The 18,660-nt window shown below is 32.3% G+C and overlaps 1 protein-coding gene across 2 annotated transcripts in view; it reads right to left on the bottom strand.

Moving 5' to 3' along the window:
* Nucleotides 1-792: 792 nt before the first annotated feature.
* Nucleotides 793-18,660, bottom strand: part of LOC140440300 (phosphorylase b kinase gamma catalytic chain, skeletal muscle/heart isoform-like) — a 31,728-nt gene continuing 13,860 nt past the window's right edge. Inside the window, exons 8-10 of one of the 2 annotated variants that reach the window (XM_072530724.1) lie at nucleotides 17,609-17,677; nucleotides 13,040-13,198; nucleotides 793-3,851 (exon numbers count right to left, since the gene is read on the bottom strand). In XM_072530724.1, coding sequence (XP_072386825.1) covers nucleotides 3,717-3,851; nucleotides 13,040-13,198; nucleotides 17,609-17,677 — 363 coding nt within the window. In that variant the 3' untranslated portion in view covers nucleotides 793-3,716. The remainder of the gene's footprint in view (nucleotides 3,852-13,039; nucleotides 13,199-17,608; nucleotides 17,678-18,660) is intronic. The other variant, XM_072530725.1, reaches the window with a different exon arrangement.

The raw sequence follows: 18,660 nt of genomic DNA, 5'->3' as shown, positions 1-18,660 counted from the left end.
CTAGCGTTGACAAGAATTGCTAAAAATTGGCACAACTTTGCAGCTTTTGTACTTCTGTTTAACTTTTTTATATTATAAATTTTTCCATTGCTAAAACTCATTTGTAGTATAATGAAATTGTCCTTGAAATTTCATTCTGGAGGAACTTCATATCCATTATCTCTTCGTTTGACTTAAAACCTTGCCCAACCACATACTTTCATTTATGGTTTAACAAGATTTAAAAATGGCTCAAATTGAAAGTCAGAGGGAACCAAATCTAGCGAATAGGGGTATGTTTTAGCAATTCACACTACACATTTTTCCTTTGGTAAAACTCCTTTATAGTATAATGAAACACAAAAGCTTGAACTTTTTATAGTCGAATAGAACATGATTACTGGTATTCATCTTTTATTCGACTAAATTGTAGGAGAAATTTTGTAGAGATGTCAAATTGACCTGTAATACCTCCTTAAAATCATTTTGACGTATTGCAGATGACGAATTAGTAGATGAGTCTGTTAACGTTGCGTGTTATTTACGTATAAATATGCAGAGTATTTCTACCACTAGTAATTCGTAATTTGGATAAGTCTCGCCATTTGGATCTCTGAATTATCGCAACAATTGTTTTGGCTGACACATGAGAGATTAAATTGCCATCAGAAAAAAGGTTTTTTTTTTTAAACCAGACCAAGAAGTTCGTAGATTTCCGAATCCAGTATAAGAATCATTGAAGGATGGTCATTTCGCTTTTTTTTGTGCATCATCACCATCACGTGCTAGTACTCATAAAAATAAAAATGCATATTGTATGAAGTATTTTTTATTTCGGTAATACCTAAAACTAAACATAAATCAAATAAATTAACAGCAACTGTAAACAAGGTTTCCCATAGAGTACTTTCAGTAAGTATCAAGAAGTACTTACTACTAGTAGAACATTCACATAGACCAAATAAGCTACACAGATTTTTTTGCTGTGTATAATTTTCGATAGTTATTGGAATTCTATTAAGAATCAAGGGAAACTAACGTTAAAACACACCATCAGTATTACTACTGCCTTTAAATAAATAAATCCAGCAATCAACAAATCTGTGTAGTTGATCGTAGCAAGAATTAACCAAACAAGACTGCAATAAAACCAAATTAATTGTTCTATGTAGTTACATAACATTATCAAGCAGCCGATTTAGAAGAATGAGATTTAGTATGATACAGTTTAGTGGAATACACAAACAACCTTCTAAAACAAACAAAATCACCGTGTAGTCTAGGTATTCATAATTCTTTATTAATTTACACTATTAAAAAATCAAAATCACATTTTTTTCTGTGAAATTTTAGTAAAATTCGGCACCAGGAACTAACTCCAGATACAACATGACTGAATTCATGCGTTAACCCCACCATACTGCTTTTCCACAACTAAAATATCGAAGCCTTAGTTACTTTGGACAAGCCATATTGTAATCTTAAAAGGAAATGAATGAGAATTCATCTTAAAAATGGAAGTATACAGTGAAGACTAAAGTTCCTGAATGATAATAACATAATCAGTGACTACCCAGCACTTTTCTGTGAATAACTGTCATATTTGGATAATAATATTGTTATTAAAGAGCAAATTTTGTGCAAGAAATATTTTTATTGCTTTTCAGATACCCTGTGCCAATTTTTCAGATTTTGAGGTTACAGTTTTACAGAAACACGTCAGTCGTGTGGTTTCAAAAATAATATTCACTATACCGATGAATTACATAAGCCTATCTGTTTCTATTATCTGTTTTTTTTACAGATAGTATGGTTATATGAAATTTCATTTACGAAGTTAAATGTAGGCAACCAATAATACAGTCTATTATTTAACAATTTATTGTTTTACATTTAGACAACCAATAATACAAATCATTATTTGATACTTTAGTTGTTGTTGCTAACGTTGACAAGAAGTGTCAGAATTGTTAAAAACTGGCACAACTTTGCATATTTCGTACTTTTGTTTAACTTTTTGATTTTCGCCCAGAATAATTTCAGTCCTCCCGGGTACCTTTAAAATATTCCAGGCTATCCTGGGAGGTTCTTCAAATTTTCCAGGATAATTTTGATATTGTAGGTTGGCCATGAAGTGCTACAGAAGTACTAGAATGCAAATAAGATATTTGTAGCCAGAGAAGAACGACACGGTCCATGAAACGTGATAGCAGACGTCCATTCGTAGCATTCGTCTTTTTGAAAATAAAGACGAATCGCAGCACGTTTAGCAGACGAAAAGACGAAAGAAAAAGTGCTGACTCTAAAGCGGTGAAAGATATTGACATTCATCGCAATACTAGTGAAGTTTAAATTAAGAAAACATTAATTAAGACGGAAATTAATTAAGAGGGAATTATACGGAAAAGCGCTATAGATTTGAAAAATATGTGTACAAATTATAAAAAAGTAGAACAACTAGAAGAAAACAGCAGGTGCTGTAGAATTTCATCTATATCCAACGCGTTTCTTGAAAAGTCAACAATTTTTTGTATGGTGTTATAAAGCTAGAAACGAAAATTTTGTCTTATCATGTACAAAAGTTTGCCTACTTAAATTTTCTTGAGAGACGCAGTAGGGAAAATGAAAACTCTTTCATAAAATTTACAGCAAATTTACTGTGTAGTGTGTTTTGAAAGAGGAAAGTGTTTCTTATGGGTTCTTGCTTCCTGGAGCCAATTCTACACAGATTTTTGTTCGTTTTTAAATGGTCACACCTACGGGCAATTTTTTCTGTAAAAAATATGTCTTTTTACTCTGCCAAAAATATTTAATATATTAAAATATGGTATAATTACCAGACACTCACACTAGTGAAATCTTTTTAACACTATTTCGTAATTGAGGATTACCATTTAACCCTGTAAAATAGGCAAGAGGTGGTCGAACACCTTTCTTAATACAGAGCATTCGAAAAAATATCACAATTATACTCGCTATACAGTGCAATTACAATATTATTAGTAAAACTAGTCGTAAAACTAACAAAATAAAATGGGCGAATATTTTTTGAAAGAAAAAAGAATTCCAAATTTTAATGAATGTTTAAAAAGGTTGGTATTAAAATTGGACCCTAAAACAATTTACAAATATTAATGTAAGGTAAAAAAGTACGTTAAAACGTCAATTGTTTTCATTAGAGGACGTTAAACGCCACGTACTGTCTAAATAGTGACATCAATGTTACCTAAGTCAGGTGTTTTTCACTTGACAAACAGAACAAAAATTGACCATACTCAGCAAATTTAAATGAGAAAATAGATCATTTAGCAGCTTTTTTATTCACGGATATGAGGTAACCCGTTCACGATGATTACATAGTGATTTCAATCAAATAAAAGTCATTGACAAGACGTTTAAGCAGAGAGAAAGGATAAGAAATATCTATCATGACCTCCCTAGTGATATACAAGTAGAAAAAGATGTTTTACCTCGATCATTTTCCTTATTTTACAGCTATATATCGCAACCAGTGCAATCCAAATATAGTGAAAAATATCTCGATATCGATTAGTGCCAATTTTAATACCAAGCCTATACAAATTAGATTTATGCACATCAACCTTGAGAACCGTTAAAAAAAATCCAAATTTTGATGCGATAGTTGCAAGAACACGTAGTTACAGAGTGCATTAAACCAATTTGTCATTAACTCACTATATGAATGAATTGTCTACTTAATTCTAAAAGAAAAATTACTATCGGCTAAGGTTTGTCATATATATATGCTTCAATTCGGTCTTTGGTACGTTTTCGAAGAGAGCTGCGCGGTTTTGGCCTTCCCCTTTCTTCACCCAATGACCATACACTCTGAATGCACAGCCGTCGACAATCTAAAAACAAAATTGACAAAATTATAATGGTGCAAGTTGTTTGGTAATACGGAGTGCAATTCTAGCTCGTCTCCATTTTGGTGCACTTTGAACAACGCTAAAAACTCAAGGTACACATATGAAGACAAGAAGAATGGCTGCCCGCACCACATAGAAGCCAATGATACAAATGAAGTTAGATTCAAATGAGAATAAAATTAGGAATGTTCAACATTGTGATAGTGACAAAAAATGTAATTTCTTTAATTTCAGGTAAAATTAATGTAAATAATGTAAATAGAACATGTTTTAATAAATCTTTAATTTCAGAAACTCAGTTGTGTTACTAATCATCAAAAGGAACCTTTATATAATAAACTTTTCCCAATAAACTCTTTCTTGGATAAACAGAAAATTGTAGTGCTTTGATATCACTTGAGTGTTTTCATATTTTTGAATTGTTCCTTTTTATTAATTGCTGTCTCTACTTGTCTAAATATACGGTTAAGGTCTTGGATGATTTATCTTTTACTACTAATTATGTAGTGTACGTGAAGTGTTTCCATTACTTATGTCGCTGTGACAATTGTTGGGAATGGAAATAAGACCCATATCCTGCTACAACTGCTCTGATGAGCTCAGACTACTATAGTCATATTGTGTCATGAAAACTTGGCTCGGAGAAGTATGAACTTTCTCTTGTTCATTCTTCTTCCTTTTAAAAACCCGTTATGTTACAATAATCCGAGAAAACGGAGAATAACTGATATAGTTCTAACCAAACGCATTCAGTGCGTCATAGTTTATCGAATTCTCTCTAAAGCATTAAGTTAGATGTCAACAGAAAAAAAGGTACGTCCATGATTAATATAAAATAGAATTTAAATTTTTTTAAACTATAGACTGTTTTGTTAATTTCACGATAGATGGCGCTTTAGTACAGGCAACCATTTTTGACTCAATTTTTGTACTGAAAAATATAGTTTCAAATTTGTAAAGCAGACTGAGCATATTTTACGGTTCTGTAAAACTATCGATTAGTTTAAATTATATGTGTATATAAAATTAATTATTTATATATTTATCACTGGTTTTATTTATATTTGCCATCTATGGTTTATCTAGGAATTAAGTTTTTGTAAGTTTATAGTTTACAGAATAGTGCCCATTTAAAAATGAACAGAAGGAAATTGCTTATATTTGTTTAATAATAATCATTTGAGAACAGAACTTTTTATAAATACTATTCATTTGTTGTTTTTATTCCAAAAGTGTTATAAGCAATACCATTTTCATATTTGATTGATTACGATCCTGGCAACTGTCAGATGTAACTAGAATAAAATCGTTTTCATCGTTCTTGGCGTGTGCGTGTAAAAACACTTGCAATAAGTTGTTTCATCTGTCTTTCCTTGTCTAAGCTCGATTCGTTTACCTCCTCCAGTGGCGGAGCAAAATGTAGCATGTCAAACGAAATAATAGTTATAAAAGAAAATTATAAATTATTTTTCATTAAATTTCTAATAACGGAATATACGTATAAATTTCGAAGAAGTATTTTTCTAGCTTGCAGTACAATAGGACAGGATATAACGAAAAGTACATTTTAAAAGGATTTTGAAATATACCCAAAAAAGTGTTAATTATTTAACCCACTTTAATTAAAAAATGATACAGATTTTTTAAGTTTTAAGCACTGTAGCGAATTCTGAACTGTTACAACGTACTGACCTTGATTAATTAGCTAATCAGTCAGCGTCTTCACTGGAACTGTCTTCATCATTGGAATCTTCCACCAAATCGATGATAATCCTACTTTCATTTTCATCATGTGACCATTTTTGCCCAGTCGTCCTGAATTAATTTTTCAGTATGGTTAACACAACTCGCCCACACTGCAGATGTTGCCTCAGCTAATGCATCGCCCCAAACTTTTTTCACTGTTTCATCTCCACGTCCATGTTCTCCAATATGACAATCATAGTATTGTTTAGAAATGCCCCAGACCAACTCAATCGGATTATATTGACAGTGATATGGAGGCAATCTCAAAACCTGATGCCCATGTTCTTGGAGTAGCTCGTCTATAACGTACCTGGTATTTTGTGGTTTATTCTGGCGACAAAGACTCAATAGCTCTGTCTTGACCGAATCGTCGTCAAAAATTATTTTTTTCGCTCGTAACCATTCTTGTAAGTCCGATTTTTTCCAACTGGCATTCGGTAACTTTTCTATTAAAGAGCTATGGTATGAGGCATTATCCATAATAATTAGAGATGGTTCCTCCAACATTGGTATCAGCTTTTCGGGGACCCACTTTTTAAAAGACTCTTTATCCATAGAATCATGATAGTCTGCACTCTTCGATTTCGTAGTAATCCAGCATCTTTAACAAATCCTTGCCTACTTCCGGCATGTAAAACAACAAAGCGTTTACCTGTATTTTCGTGTCCTTTTCTGATGCTTTTCACACAGACATCTTGCCAAGTACGTTTATATGCCCCTTTTAGGAATATCCATGTTTCATCTAAAAAAACGAACTGAAGTGGGCTTGGACTTAAAAAATTTCTCATATAATGCCTCAAAAAATACAGTCGTTTGGAGACAATACATGGTTTCTCACATAGCACTCGTCTACTATTTTCTAGTTTGTATGAAAACCCACAATTTTTCATAAGACGCCACAAACTTGTATCAGAACCGTCATATAGATGCTTGTTTCTTAATTGTGTATTTACAACTTTAATTGTAACGTGCTCTCCTTTTGCTTTCATGCCATACAGTACATTTCTAATCTCTCCTTTTATAGTATCGCTGACATCATTAGTCTTTTTTTTTGTACATTACGTGACTCTCCTGGTGTAGTAAGAGCTGCCCCTGTCTTATATTCACTCTTTATTCTTGTCACTGTGCGAAGACTGATTTTCAAAGCGTCCGCTACTCGTTCATGTACCGATGATAACGAAAGCAAAGGTCCGTTGTTTTCTTTTTCTTTTTTAAAATACTCCAATAAATGAACTACACATTGTCGCATTTCTCCTGTTATCGTTTTTACCGGCATTTTTTTTTATTAAATAGAACAATTAGTTATTCACAATAAAAAATAATAAGTAAAACTGTTCGGATCAAATTCCAACAATGACTGACTAAAATCGACTAAAACAACATAAAATCTCAATGATAATTGCTACAATTATAAACCTATTAGCCAGCTCATTCAAGAACAATGCCACAAGTCATTATTGCAATGGGTATCGGAAGAGAGAGAGTTAATTTATAATAAACTTGAATTTTTAAGGTGTCGAGAGTATTATTTTATGTAATGGAATTCCACACAGTAAGAGCTCAAACTATTAATTAATTAAAAACTGTTTACTTATAAAAACTATTTCATCAGCTACTTCAAACCTGCACAGATCAGGGTAACATGTTAAAAAAAAAACACGTCACTGCCAGCTATCTGTATTCGTAAAGAGGCCGAACTTATCACCGACACCGTATCGGCCAAACGCATCGGTGTTATTGCTACAATACTGGGAGACGTGAGTGGTCTCTTCTTTCCGTTCTCATCGCACTTTACCATGACGAACGTGACTCGCACAATTGAATTACGCATCTGTGTATCAGAGAGAGAGACGAATATTAAAAATTCCGTAGTAGCTTATTTCAGGCACACGCCAAGAACGATGAAAACGAGTATACCATGCAATGATTCGCGACAGTCTTAAAATCCTACATGATGTCAAAATTATTGAAGCACTGAAAGAAGGGTTTGGTTTGAACTATACCACACGGTATGTTACGTTACAGAGCCTTCAAATGAACTCGAACTGTCGATGGTGTTAGATTCGCTATATCCAAATCAATTAGAGACGAGGTGTTTGTCCATGTTTGTTACACTCAACACATCTCGAATACAGTAGACAGGTCGATGATAAGTTTTGTAAGATTCTAACCATTGTCTGGCAAAAGTCAGCTGTGCTAGTGTTAACTACAGTAACAGAAATTAGTAATGTGAAGTAGTATATAGGTAGAAAAAGTGTCTACATTTCTCTCTCTACACCAGTTGCTGGGGAACTTCACGTTTCACGTGTAATGATTCACATAGTTAATTTTGATCCAAAAATGTTTGCAAAGTTAATACAGACGACCGTTATAGGTATGCTATGTTGATACAATTGTTGCAAAAGTAAATACCTGAATTTGATCAATCTAATACTTTTGTACCACCAGAATACTGTTCTCTCATACAATGCTCTGCTTTGGACGGTTTCATCAACGTAAAAACATGGACAATGTAGGTTAAAAGTTACGATTGACACGACTGTAATAATAAATATTCAGTTGGGACCATCATCGACCAATCACCATACGAAATAATTAGATTCAGAAAGAGAAAGAGAGGAAGAGAATAGAGAGAGCATCGCTACAATGTAAACAAGAATGAAATATTCTATATTTTAATAGACTATTCTATATTTTGTTATTCTGCATTTTTTTATGGCCATTCAACTAACAAAACGTCGGAGTCGAATCAAAAAAAATGTTTCTAGTTAGTGTTATCCCTTAACCAATTCTTAACTAGTAGCTTTACCTCTTTAAACTATATCTTACTCGTAACTTACTTCAAGTACTCTTTCTACGTCGTTTCTTCTTGTAAGTTAGTGACAATGTTTTTTTCCTCCGGTGCTCCAACAGGTAATTTCCTCTACTATCCTCTCTAATAGGTCTCTTTCTTTTACTACACGGCAGAGGTTTATTTTCAATACAGTTTACTTGTTGTTGGGTTTCATTATTGTTTGCTCTGTCCATCTGAACGAGACTCTACAACATCTCTAATATCAATTTCACATTTGAGTCACTGTTATTTTTTATTTTCATTAAAGGCCGCACAATGTGACAAGTGTGGCACATAGCTCTTTTAAGACAACATTTGTTAACCCATGGGAAAAAAATCTGTTAATGGTAGTGGTAATAAAATGACACACCTACGAAAGTTTTGTCCTCGTATAAACCAACTTAATTTCTGAAATGAACTCAATGAAAGTTCACACACTGCCCCAAACAAGCAGTTAAAAAAACGTTAAGCTAAAATTAGTAAAAACAACCAAACCGGACAATCAAACAAATATTGGAGTAGGATTTTCAAACTAAGTATCAAAGTATTATGTATCTATCTACCTTTTAATTTGGGATGGAGATACAAAGTGTGAAGACGTAATTGCAGTTTTAGGTTTAAATTATAATGACGTAATATTAACGTGCCAAAATTCAAAGTTTGTAACGATCCAAAGAACCTACAATATTTTTTTTTTAATGTCCCGTCCTGTATAAAGTTTAGATTTGCGTCTTGCAATTTCGTCTATATTTTGTTATGTATTTTGGTACCCATGCTAGTTAAAATATTCCTTGGATTGGCAATATGACACATAGATTTGTTGTGACATGGCGGCCAGGAAGTTAGTAAGGTTAGTTGTAAGGTTTCACTTTAATATTTATTAAAGGGTGTTCTCGTCAATTACTTGTTTTATCATCATCATCATCAGTGGCCTTACAGCTCTTTATGAGCCAAAGCCTTCTTCAGAACAATCCTCCATTCACCCCTGTCTCTGACAACTCTTCTCCATGCTCTAATTCCGATAGACTTCAAATCATTTTCTAGGTTGTCTTGGTACCTAAGTCTCTTCGGTCAAAAACTTTTCTGACTATGGCATCTTCCTCTCGTCTGATTACATGACCTATCCATCTGAGGCGTGCTACCTTAATGAATTTTACAACGTCAGGTTCTCCAAATCTTCTATACAACTCAAAATTGTAACACCTGCGCCACAAACCTTGTTCTTTTATGCCTCCATATATTCGTCTTAGTATTTTTACTTGTTTTATTAATACCCAACATATTTGAATGAAAGTTTTTGAAGTTATACTTCTATACGCACGGTCGGCGTTGGAAATTTGCACGAGAGTGAATCTGTGAAACCATTACATATGTAAGATAATGAGTAAGAAAGAGACAGAAGATATATTTTCGCTCTCTTCCTCTCTCGAGAATACAAATGTTCCTTTTGTATATATATTTAATATTATATATATTATATATAATATTGTATATATATATATATATATATATATATATATATATATATATAATATTATATATAATATTGTATATATATATATATATATATATATATATATATAATATTATATATAATATAATATGTATTAATATTATTATTTATGTGATATGTTTTGTATTATTTAAAATTAAACGTTTATAATTATTTTAGGCTTTTGTATTTCAAAATAATCACTGTTTTACCGAGAACTGTCAATTTTGAAATCCGTTAGTGTAATGTCTAATTGGCAAATCCTTTAGGTGTTTGGTTCATCCGCTGGTGGTTGTGAGTTCGAATCCAAATAATGAATTTCCTTTTTTATTTTTGAAATATTTAAAAACTTCACGTTAATCTTATTAAATATATGTAATATACGCAAAAAACATAAATTTTAAAATAAAATGAAAATTTACAACATAATCCGAGTTGCTTGTTTTTTATTTTTATCTTCGTAAAGTAAGTTATATGTATATTGGCAGTTTTAAATACTTATGAATATTACATTATAATTTATATTGTATTATTATATTGAATTATGTTGCAGTGTATTTATTGTATTGTAATTTTTATATTAATAACGAAATAAACAATGAATTTTACTGCAGAGTATGTGTAATTTTTTTTGCATTCAACTCCTTTTATACATATATAAAAATAAAAATATATATTTTCATTAAAATATTGATACAATCCTTCATTTACTATACTCCTATTACAGGTGAAATGTTTATATACAGCAAACGATGCACCATATACCTATATAACTAATTCCGTTTCTCTTTCTGCTCTCTCTTACCTATAGCATTACATATGTAATGATTGTTCAGATTGACTCCTATATAAATTTTTAACGGCGAACGCGTGTATAGAAGTACAACTTCTATCGGCAGTCCCACTGGACTGCCACACCCGTTTTTTATTTTATAAACTTCTCAAAATCATCGAAAAAAAAACACTTTAAGTGTCTTTTAGAATAGAATAAACAATAATTTAAAGGCTGGGTTGTTTATTCAGCCCAAATCGTCTTTTATAAAAGTTTCAATCAAGATCGCCATGAGAATCAAAGTCTTAGTCGTGGAAAAATTTTTGTGACTGAAATTGAGGTGATGTGTGAGAAATATTATTCATTACCGGTTGAGCTTTTGAACAAGCCGGTAGTCTGGCATTTTTTTCGCCAGTTACTGGGGTTTGTCCCCCAGTATCTTCAATTTCCAGTTTATTCCATTAAAAGTCTTAGCCCACCAGAGATGAAAATATAAGTTTTTTGTGTTTTTATTGTTGAGAAACCTACTACGGTTTCTTTAATATTTGCACCTGCCTATTTATGAAAATATAGGTGAGGCAGTGTGCCTAATTCATCAGATAGTTCGCTGGGAAACAGTCCTTCTTCTATTAAAAGAATCCGCAAGTCTACAGTCACAGCAAATATAGTGAAACAAAGAAATTCACAGTAAGTTTTTACTTTTTTTATCCTACTTCAGCAGATAATTACTAAGCTGAAAAATTCCGTATGGTGGTCAATACAAAAAAGAAAATATAACTATTATCACCTTTATTTAATTCTTCTTTCCTTCTCTTTACCAGGTCATCGAGAGAAATTTATATTTAAATTTTTCTACAGATATAAGAAGGTATTAAATTGTAATGGACATTTCTGTTTGTAAGAAATAAATTAATATGTCCAATTAAATCTATGTTTCAGATATGGCTTGTATCTAACAACATTGTATTTCTGATTTCACCAACAATCTCCTTTTTTCTCTTTTTTTTGGTTTTAAGAGTTATCTCTCTCGAAGAAAAGACAAAGTTGCGCCCTTTTTGGCAAATTGTTTATCATTTGTTTTATTAATTCAATATTTCTGATTTAGCTCTAGTAGCTATCATCTTATAATTTTTTCCTTTTTCTTCTCTTCAATTTTATTTTGTGTTTGTGAAATGTCGCAAAGAACCGTCCCCACATCTCTTCCGACACTGAGTAATGCAGCATTGTTCATTTTGTGTACTTCAAACACATCGTTTGATGTGTTACAAGTTGCTAAATCGCACTAGTACAGCATTTAAGCTTGTATCTCTGACTAACTAGCAAAGCAATATCACTCTGGTGGTATATAATCAGACCGTTATTTTTAATCATAATATCTAAGAGTATACTGGAGATTTTAATCTTAATAATGTATAAAAAATTTATGATTGTCAAATTTTATCGATGTGTAACTGGAAATGAAATACGTCGATTGAAAGATGAATATGCTTTCCCAGCAGCATCACTCTTCCTAGAATCCAGGCTCTGACGACGAAATATGGTCCATTTCAAAGTGACTAAAATCGCAATGAGTATTTGGAGCTGTTCTGATCCCATCAGAGCGATTGAAGCAGGATGTGGGCCCTTTTATAATACCCAGTATTAGTAAAGCGACACTGTGTGGTCTAGTTTATTATTCTCTATTCACATGATAAACTGGATCTTAGGATTTCGGTAATTTAGTAAATTTAAGAATTTTTTTAGTTCAGAGCGCAACAACTCATCACGCAACATTAACCGTAAACACACCGTATAACGTTGGCCAAAATTAGTAAGTGATACTAAGACATCAAACAAATTTTGTTTATTTTTTAGCACAATTTTTGCATTAGAAAATGAAACCCATTTTTATCAAATCAAATAAATTTCGTCTTCTAAATGTGCCAATCTTCTAGAGATTTTGGCGACAACATTGACCCATCTTATTCTATTTACAGCAGCTCGAATTAAATCAATTGACGTTAGACCAGTCCACTTCTAAAGAATGGCCAACCATGATATATATCTACGTCCAGGGCCTCTCATTTCAAATGCCTCCAATCGTTTTATGGCATCTACTGTAAGGCTGCAGCTTTCTACTCCATAGAGGAGGACACTAAAGACGTAACATCTAAGAATAAATAAAGAGAAAGAAATCTAAAGTTCATCTAAAGAAATAAATTTCACATTTGGTATTAACTGTTGCAACAACTATGCCAACCTAACAGAACAGTGATTCCATTTGTAACAATGCCATCTATGGACTACACCAATAACTTTTTGAACTAATTTGTATATATTAAACTTACCTTTCTTAATATCTTAAGACGGTATGGATCACTCCTAGCTACATCTAGACTCAACGGTTCTGGTGTGAACCTGAGTCTTTGGATTCTTATCATCGATCTTACGACTAATACAACGGATTGGAACTTGCGTTTTGCATTGAATTTAGTTTGTTGTAGTTTCTAAAAACAAAATAGGCGATAAATAAATAGAAACTGTAACGAGTTCTTGACAAAATGTTTTGGTATGTTAGTTATTGCATGTTTTAGTCAAAACATCAAACGAATTTATTATATTGTAAACTCCACTTTCCCAATTGGTAATTACTGGAAAAGGACAAGTCAAAAAATAAGAATCGTTTGAAATTTTTTTTATCTACGAATCTAAAACTGTACTAACGGAAAAGGAGATTATTAGGCCAATCTTATATTCAATGGATCTAAAAGATCATGCAAAAAGATGTAACAAAACCGTAAATATGTATTTCTCATTTACTGGTCTTCAGTAGGGTGCAACCAAGTTGTAGTTCTTTTCATGGCTTTCTTTCAGTACCCAATTTATTTCTAATATGTGAAGTTTTCTTTTAATAGTAACGAAAGTGTATTTCCGTGATCATTTCTCAGACAAAAATCAACAGAATTCAATCATTCGCACATTAAAATATATTTAGAATGCATATTTATGTACATATTGAATGATATATTCAATGGTATTCCAATATGAATATTTTGTACCATACACAACAAAGGAGATATCTTTCAATGCTCTAAGCACAGAGAAATTACGCTTCTAAATGCAGCGTATAAAATATTTTCCACAATACTATGTCACCGTATGACACCTTATGCAGAACGGATAGTAGAAAAATACCAGGCTGGTTTCAGAGGTGGTAAATAGATAATTCATCACAAATTTTCGAAAAAAACACTAGAATATGGCATTTATACTGATTTATAGACTACAAAACAGCCTACGACTCTGTGAATAGAAGGAAAATGTTCAAAGCAATGAAAGAGCTAGGAATACCAAATCAATTGGTAAATTTAACAAAACTAACTCTTGAAACAATTGAATGTAGAGAACGAATTCAGGGGGAACTGTCTGAACCTTTTAAAACAAATAACGGGCTGCGCCAGAGGGACCATCTCTCCTGTATACTGTTTAATCTGGCTTTGGAAAAAGTAATACGTATGTCACAAATCACAACCATTGGTTCAATATGCAATAAATCAGTGAAAATCCTTGCCTATGCTGATGATATCAATATTGTTGGGAGAACGAAAAACGCTTTAAGAGATGCGTATGTAGCATTAGCAAAGCAAAGAATCAGTTATAAAAATGGGTTTAATAATAAACGCCAACAAAACGAAATATATGAAAATAAGCACGCAACTACAAATACTACGAACACTTGTTATAGAAAACGACGTCAACGTAGCAGTGAACGAATTTGTATACCTGGGAGCGCTCCTTAACACTGAAAATAATACGACCGCAGTGACCGCTCAATCTCCTTCTCAAATCCACAATTATATCGAGAAATACAAAAATAAAACTCTACAAAACAATAATACGCCCAGTCCTAACATATGGTTCAGAGACGTGGACTCAAAACAAAACGTGGTAACAAAAAGTAATGAAAACATGTTAGGATGTTTCGAAAGAAAAGTACTAAGGCGAATCTATGGAGCAGAGAATGACAATGGAGTGTGGATAAGACGATACAACTTCGAACTTTATAGAATATACCAGGAACCAGATATCGTAAAACATATTAAGATAGAACGTCTGAGGTGGATAGTGCATGCAATACGGATGGAACAAAATAACCCCTTTTGGTTCCTTGATAACCTCGATGAAGACACGAGAAGTATGGGAATACGTACTTGGTGGAGGAAGGCGATGGATAGGGAGGACTGGAGAGAAATTCTTGAGGAGGCTACGACCCACCCAGGGTTGTAAAGCCAGAATGATGATGATGACCAATTCAGACAATAACGTGGGGAGCAATTTTACAGTTATTTTAAAACTCTCTCTCTCTCCAATGGCGCTACAGCCCAAATCGGGCCTTGGCCTCCTCCAAAGTATGCCTCCAACCTTGTCGGTCCCGCGCCGATCTTCTCCAGGTTCTTATTTTAAAACTGGTTATCTTATTTTGAAATCCTATTTTAATTCCTTGAGATACACCAATGCATGAGTGGAGTAGTTCATTTTATCTACTGCATATGTGTTTTGCTCGTTTGATGGCGTTTCTTAGCCTCGTTAAAGGCAAAATTCTAGACTTTCCGTTAATGCTAGTTCTAGAAATTATAAACTAAGGTTGGCAGCATATGAGCATATCAGGAAAACGAAAATTTTGGCAAAATGGCGATTTATTTCTCAAAATAGTCTCATTTTAGCTCTCGATACACTTGACCCAGCTTACTTTCCATCTATCCCACTCTTTTCTTTTCAACCCAAACTTCATGTCTTAATCACTATAACCAATACTTTCCATGCTTCTATTTCGACACTTCCAAATTCAGATCAGATCATCCGTCATCCACCACCCATTCCATATTATTAAATTCTTATTTTACTTCTCTACACAATTCCCTCAGGGTTTGGCTTCGGTTCTCTGGGGACCTCAGCCTTCCGTAGTCTATCCGTTTATCACAATTTTCTCAAAAACACCTTAATTTTCATTCTCTTTACGCAAATTTAACAGAGCCACCTACAACAATTTCATTTTACTATTATAGTCAATATAGACCAATAGTTCATTCAACTTACCAACTTATAACTTAATCTTTTATTTTCCCTATGTACCTAATGTTGCTTTATAACAGATAGGGCCTTTTCTCAAGTTATAAGTTGAGTACTTTACGACCAATATATTACAAAACCACTTCCAACCATCAAATTTTGTCCATTTCATATACTTGTCAACACACAAAATATAACTACATCACTCAGTTTGTCAACACCCAATCAGATATTTATATTCATGAACTTGTAACTCAAGAAGTTCTACATTTTCCAGGTACCAAATGTTGTTTTTTGACATACAGGGCCTAATATAATTGAGTTATAAGTCAATTTTTACATGAACTTTATATCACAATAGTTTTATTTAATTCATTGAACAACATTCTCACATATTAAATATATTAATTCCTATACTTTTTCAAGAACCCAACTTTCCACCTGTGTCTAGTTTCCATTTTCCAGGTACCAAATGTTATTAAAACATAAAGGGCCTTATATTAGAATCTTTTCATCACGTCACTTGACACTGTATAGTTGGTTGCCTAACTATAATCACATAATTTTCTCACCACAATTTCATTTCACATACATAATTTATAACAATAACATTGATGGTTGATACTGTTATAATTTTATTTTATTTCAACTTTCACAATTTTAAACAACGTTGGCTTCTGTCTTAAATAGACATATACAGTTACACTGACTGCTCTGTCACAACTTCCGTCATAACCTGCCAAGATTGTCATTTCAATCAGTTGCTTTAATAAAGTTCTCGTAGACATACCGTCTCAGGACTTGCAACTTAATGTAGAGTCATATGTCGCCATGTTACCAATCCAACGGTAACTTTACCATCTTAATTGTAAATTAGACATAATGTAAACTAAATTTCATTTAGTAATTTTTAAAGGGTTTTTACCCCCATATTTAGTGGCTACATCCATGTATTAACTAGTAAGTATTTACCACATTTTACATTAACCTTAGTCAAAACTTAACTTATTTCATGTTCTTTTTAATTAAGTGGTTAAATACTTTTTTTAGGACACTGATAATGGAATACTTATTCCGAAAACGTTTTGTCAATTTAACATAGCCCAACTGGGTTTTTTATATACCTTTTTATAAAGAATTTTATTCAAAAAATTTTTAATATATGGTATACAGCCAAATACAGGAACTTAGTTTCCTTGTGTATCTAAATTACTTTACAAGAAAAAGTCTCTAATTTTTTTTTGACAACCTTACGTACATTCACGTTTTTCATAACGGGCTCGCAAAAAATGTGTCTTGCTGCAATGGCCTTAAGTTTATGCCTAGTTTGTCTATGTTACCTTTTGTGTTTTATCTACTCAATATGCCAGTAGGCACTGATACCCCTACTAACCTAATTGCTCTACTTTCTAAATCATTAGTTATTAGCGGCGGGACCAGAGACTAATTGAAGTGGTACTAGCACATTACTATATGTTAAAGAAAGTACAAAAGCTGCAAGGAAATACAGAAATACGAATCGTTGTAAGGAGTTCAAATATAAGTTAGTTTAATATTAAGTTTAGGAAACAGTGATATATAAAGAATCTATAATATGCACGAGAATTTTAAAAGCAATTTTCACAAAACAAATATATGACAAAACTGACATAATTAACGTAGCTGGTTTTATAAACCGCATACACCTGAAGCAACTACGTTTGTAGTACAAACATAAAGACAACCCCTTTTTTTAATATCCAAATATTTAAAATTTCCTAGATGTTGATTCTGCGATTTTTAACACATATAGCAGTGCAGATTAGTCGGACATAGAAGCTGCTAGAAATTTCAAAAAACTTATTTACCGGTGTCGTATCAGACACGTTTTCTTTCAAAATGCTTTTCAATACACCTATATCCTGATCCCACAGTTGCTGAAATATTAGGATGGAATAGTAAATTAGTAAATATCATGCAAGAATTTATATAAAAAAAAAACATAACCGATCCAATGAATTTTATCACTTCTTCTCATTTAGTTCATTTTGGAAGTTCTCCATTAAATAGATCATTTTTGTTTTTATTAAAATTTTTATAATGAAATAAAAGTAATACCAGACTGGTATAAGTAAAAAGAAATTAAAATTTTGACTTACACCATTTTTTCACTTTTCGGGTTGCTAACTGTTATTACTGACATAATGATTTAACTCTAATTTTTATTATGACAGCTAGAGAGCATGCAGGCGTTTTTAATAGAAACGGAATCTATGTTTTTGCAATAAGAATAGTAGCCTAACTTCTCGTTTTAAAAGAATTTGATATAAATACAATTATTCTTTTTAAACATTTTATTTGGTTTACATAATATTTAAATTAACAGTCAAATGACATTTGGAATATTGTAAAATTCCTTTATCTCTAATAGAGCGAGTAGTTCAAGCAACTTGTGTCTCAGAAAGTATGGTAAAGAAGGTCATTAATGAAGGTGAAAACAAACCATCAACTTCAAAATTTGGTTCATTCAAAATAATCATTTGCAAGTACAGCCCCAAGTCATCGATTAATACATTTAAGGAACACATTATAAGAAATACCACATATATTTATTAATATCCACAAAAGAACAAGTACCTTGAAAGCTGTTTACGAATATGTTAGAAACGAAGGAATTCTAACTGGTAAACTACTTAGTCTACTCTTAGAAAAATTGTGAAGAAATTAGGATTTAAATTGAAAGACAAAAGAAAAATTTTGGTGGAAAAAACTGAGATAAGGGCCAAAAAACAGAATTTCTCAGAAAACTCATACAAATCTGAAAGTAAGATATTTATTTATTATAACCAATTTTAAAGTGGTGAATCGTGAGTCTAAGCTGAGAATCTACAAAACAGTAATTAGACCAGTGATCACATAT

The sequence above is a fragment of the Diabrotica undecimpunctata genome, chromosome 4 (genome assembly GCF_040954645.1).
Source record: "Diabrotica undecimpunctata isolate CICGRU chromosome 4, icDiaUnde3, whole genome shotgun sequence".
Classification (NCBI taxonomy): domain Eukaryota; kingdom Metazoa; phylum Arthropoda; class Insecta; order Coleoptera; family Chrysomelidae; genus Diabrotica; species Diabrotica undecimpunctata.
This window is presented reverse-complemented; position numbering and strand designations above follow the sequence as displayed.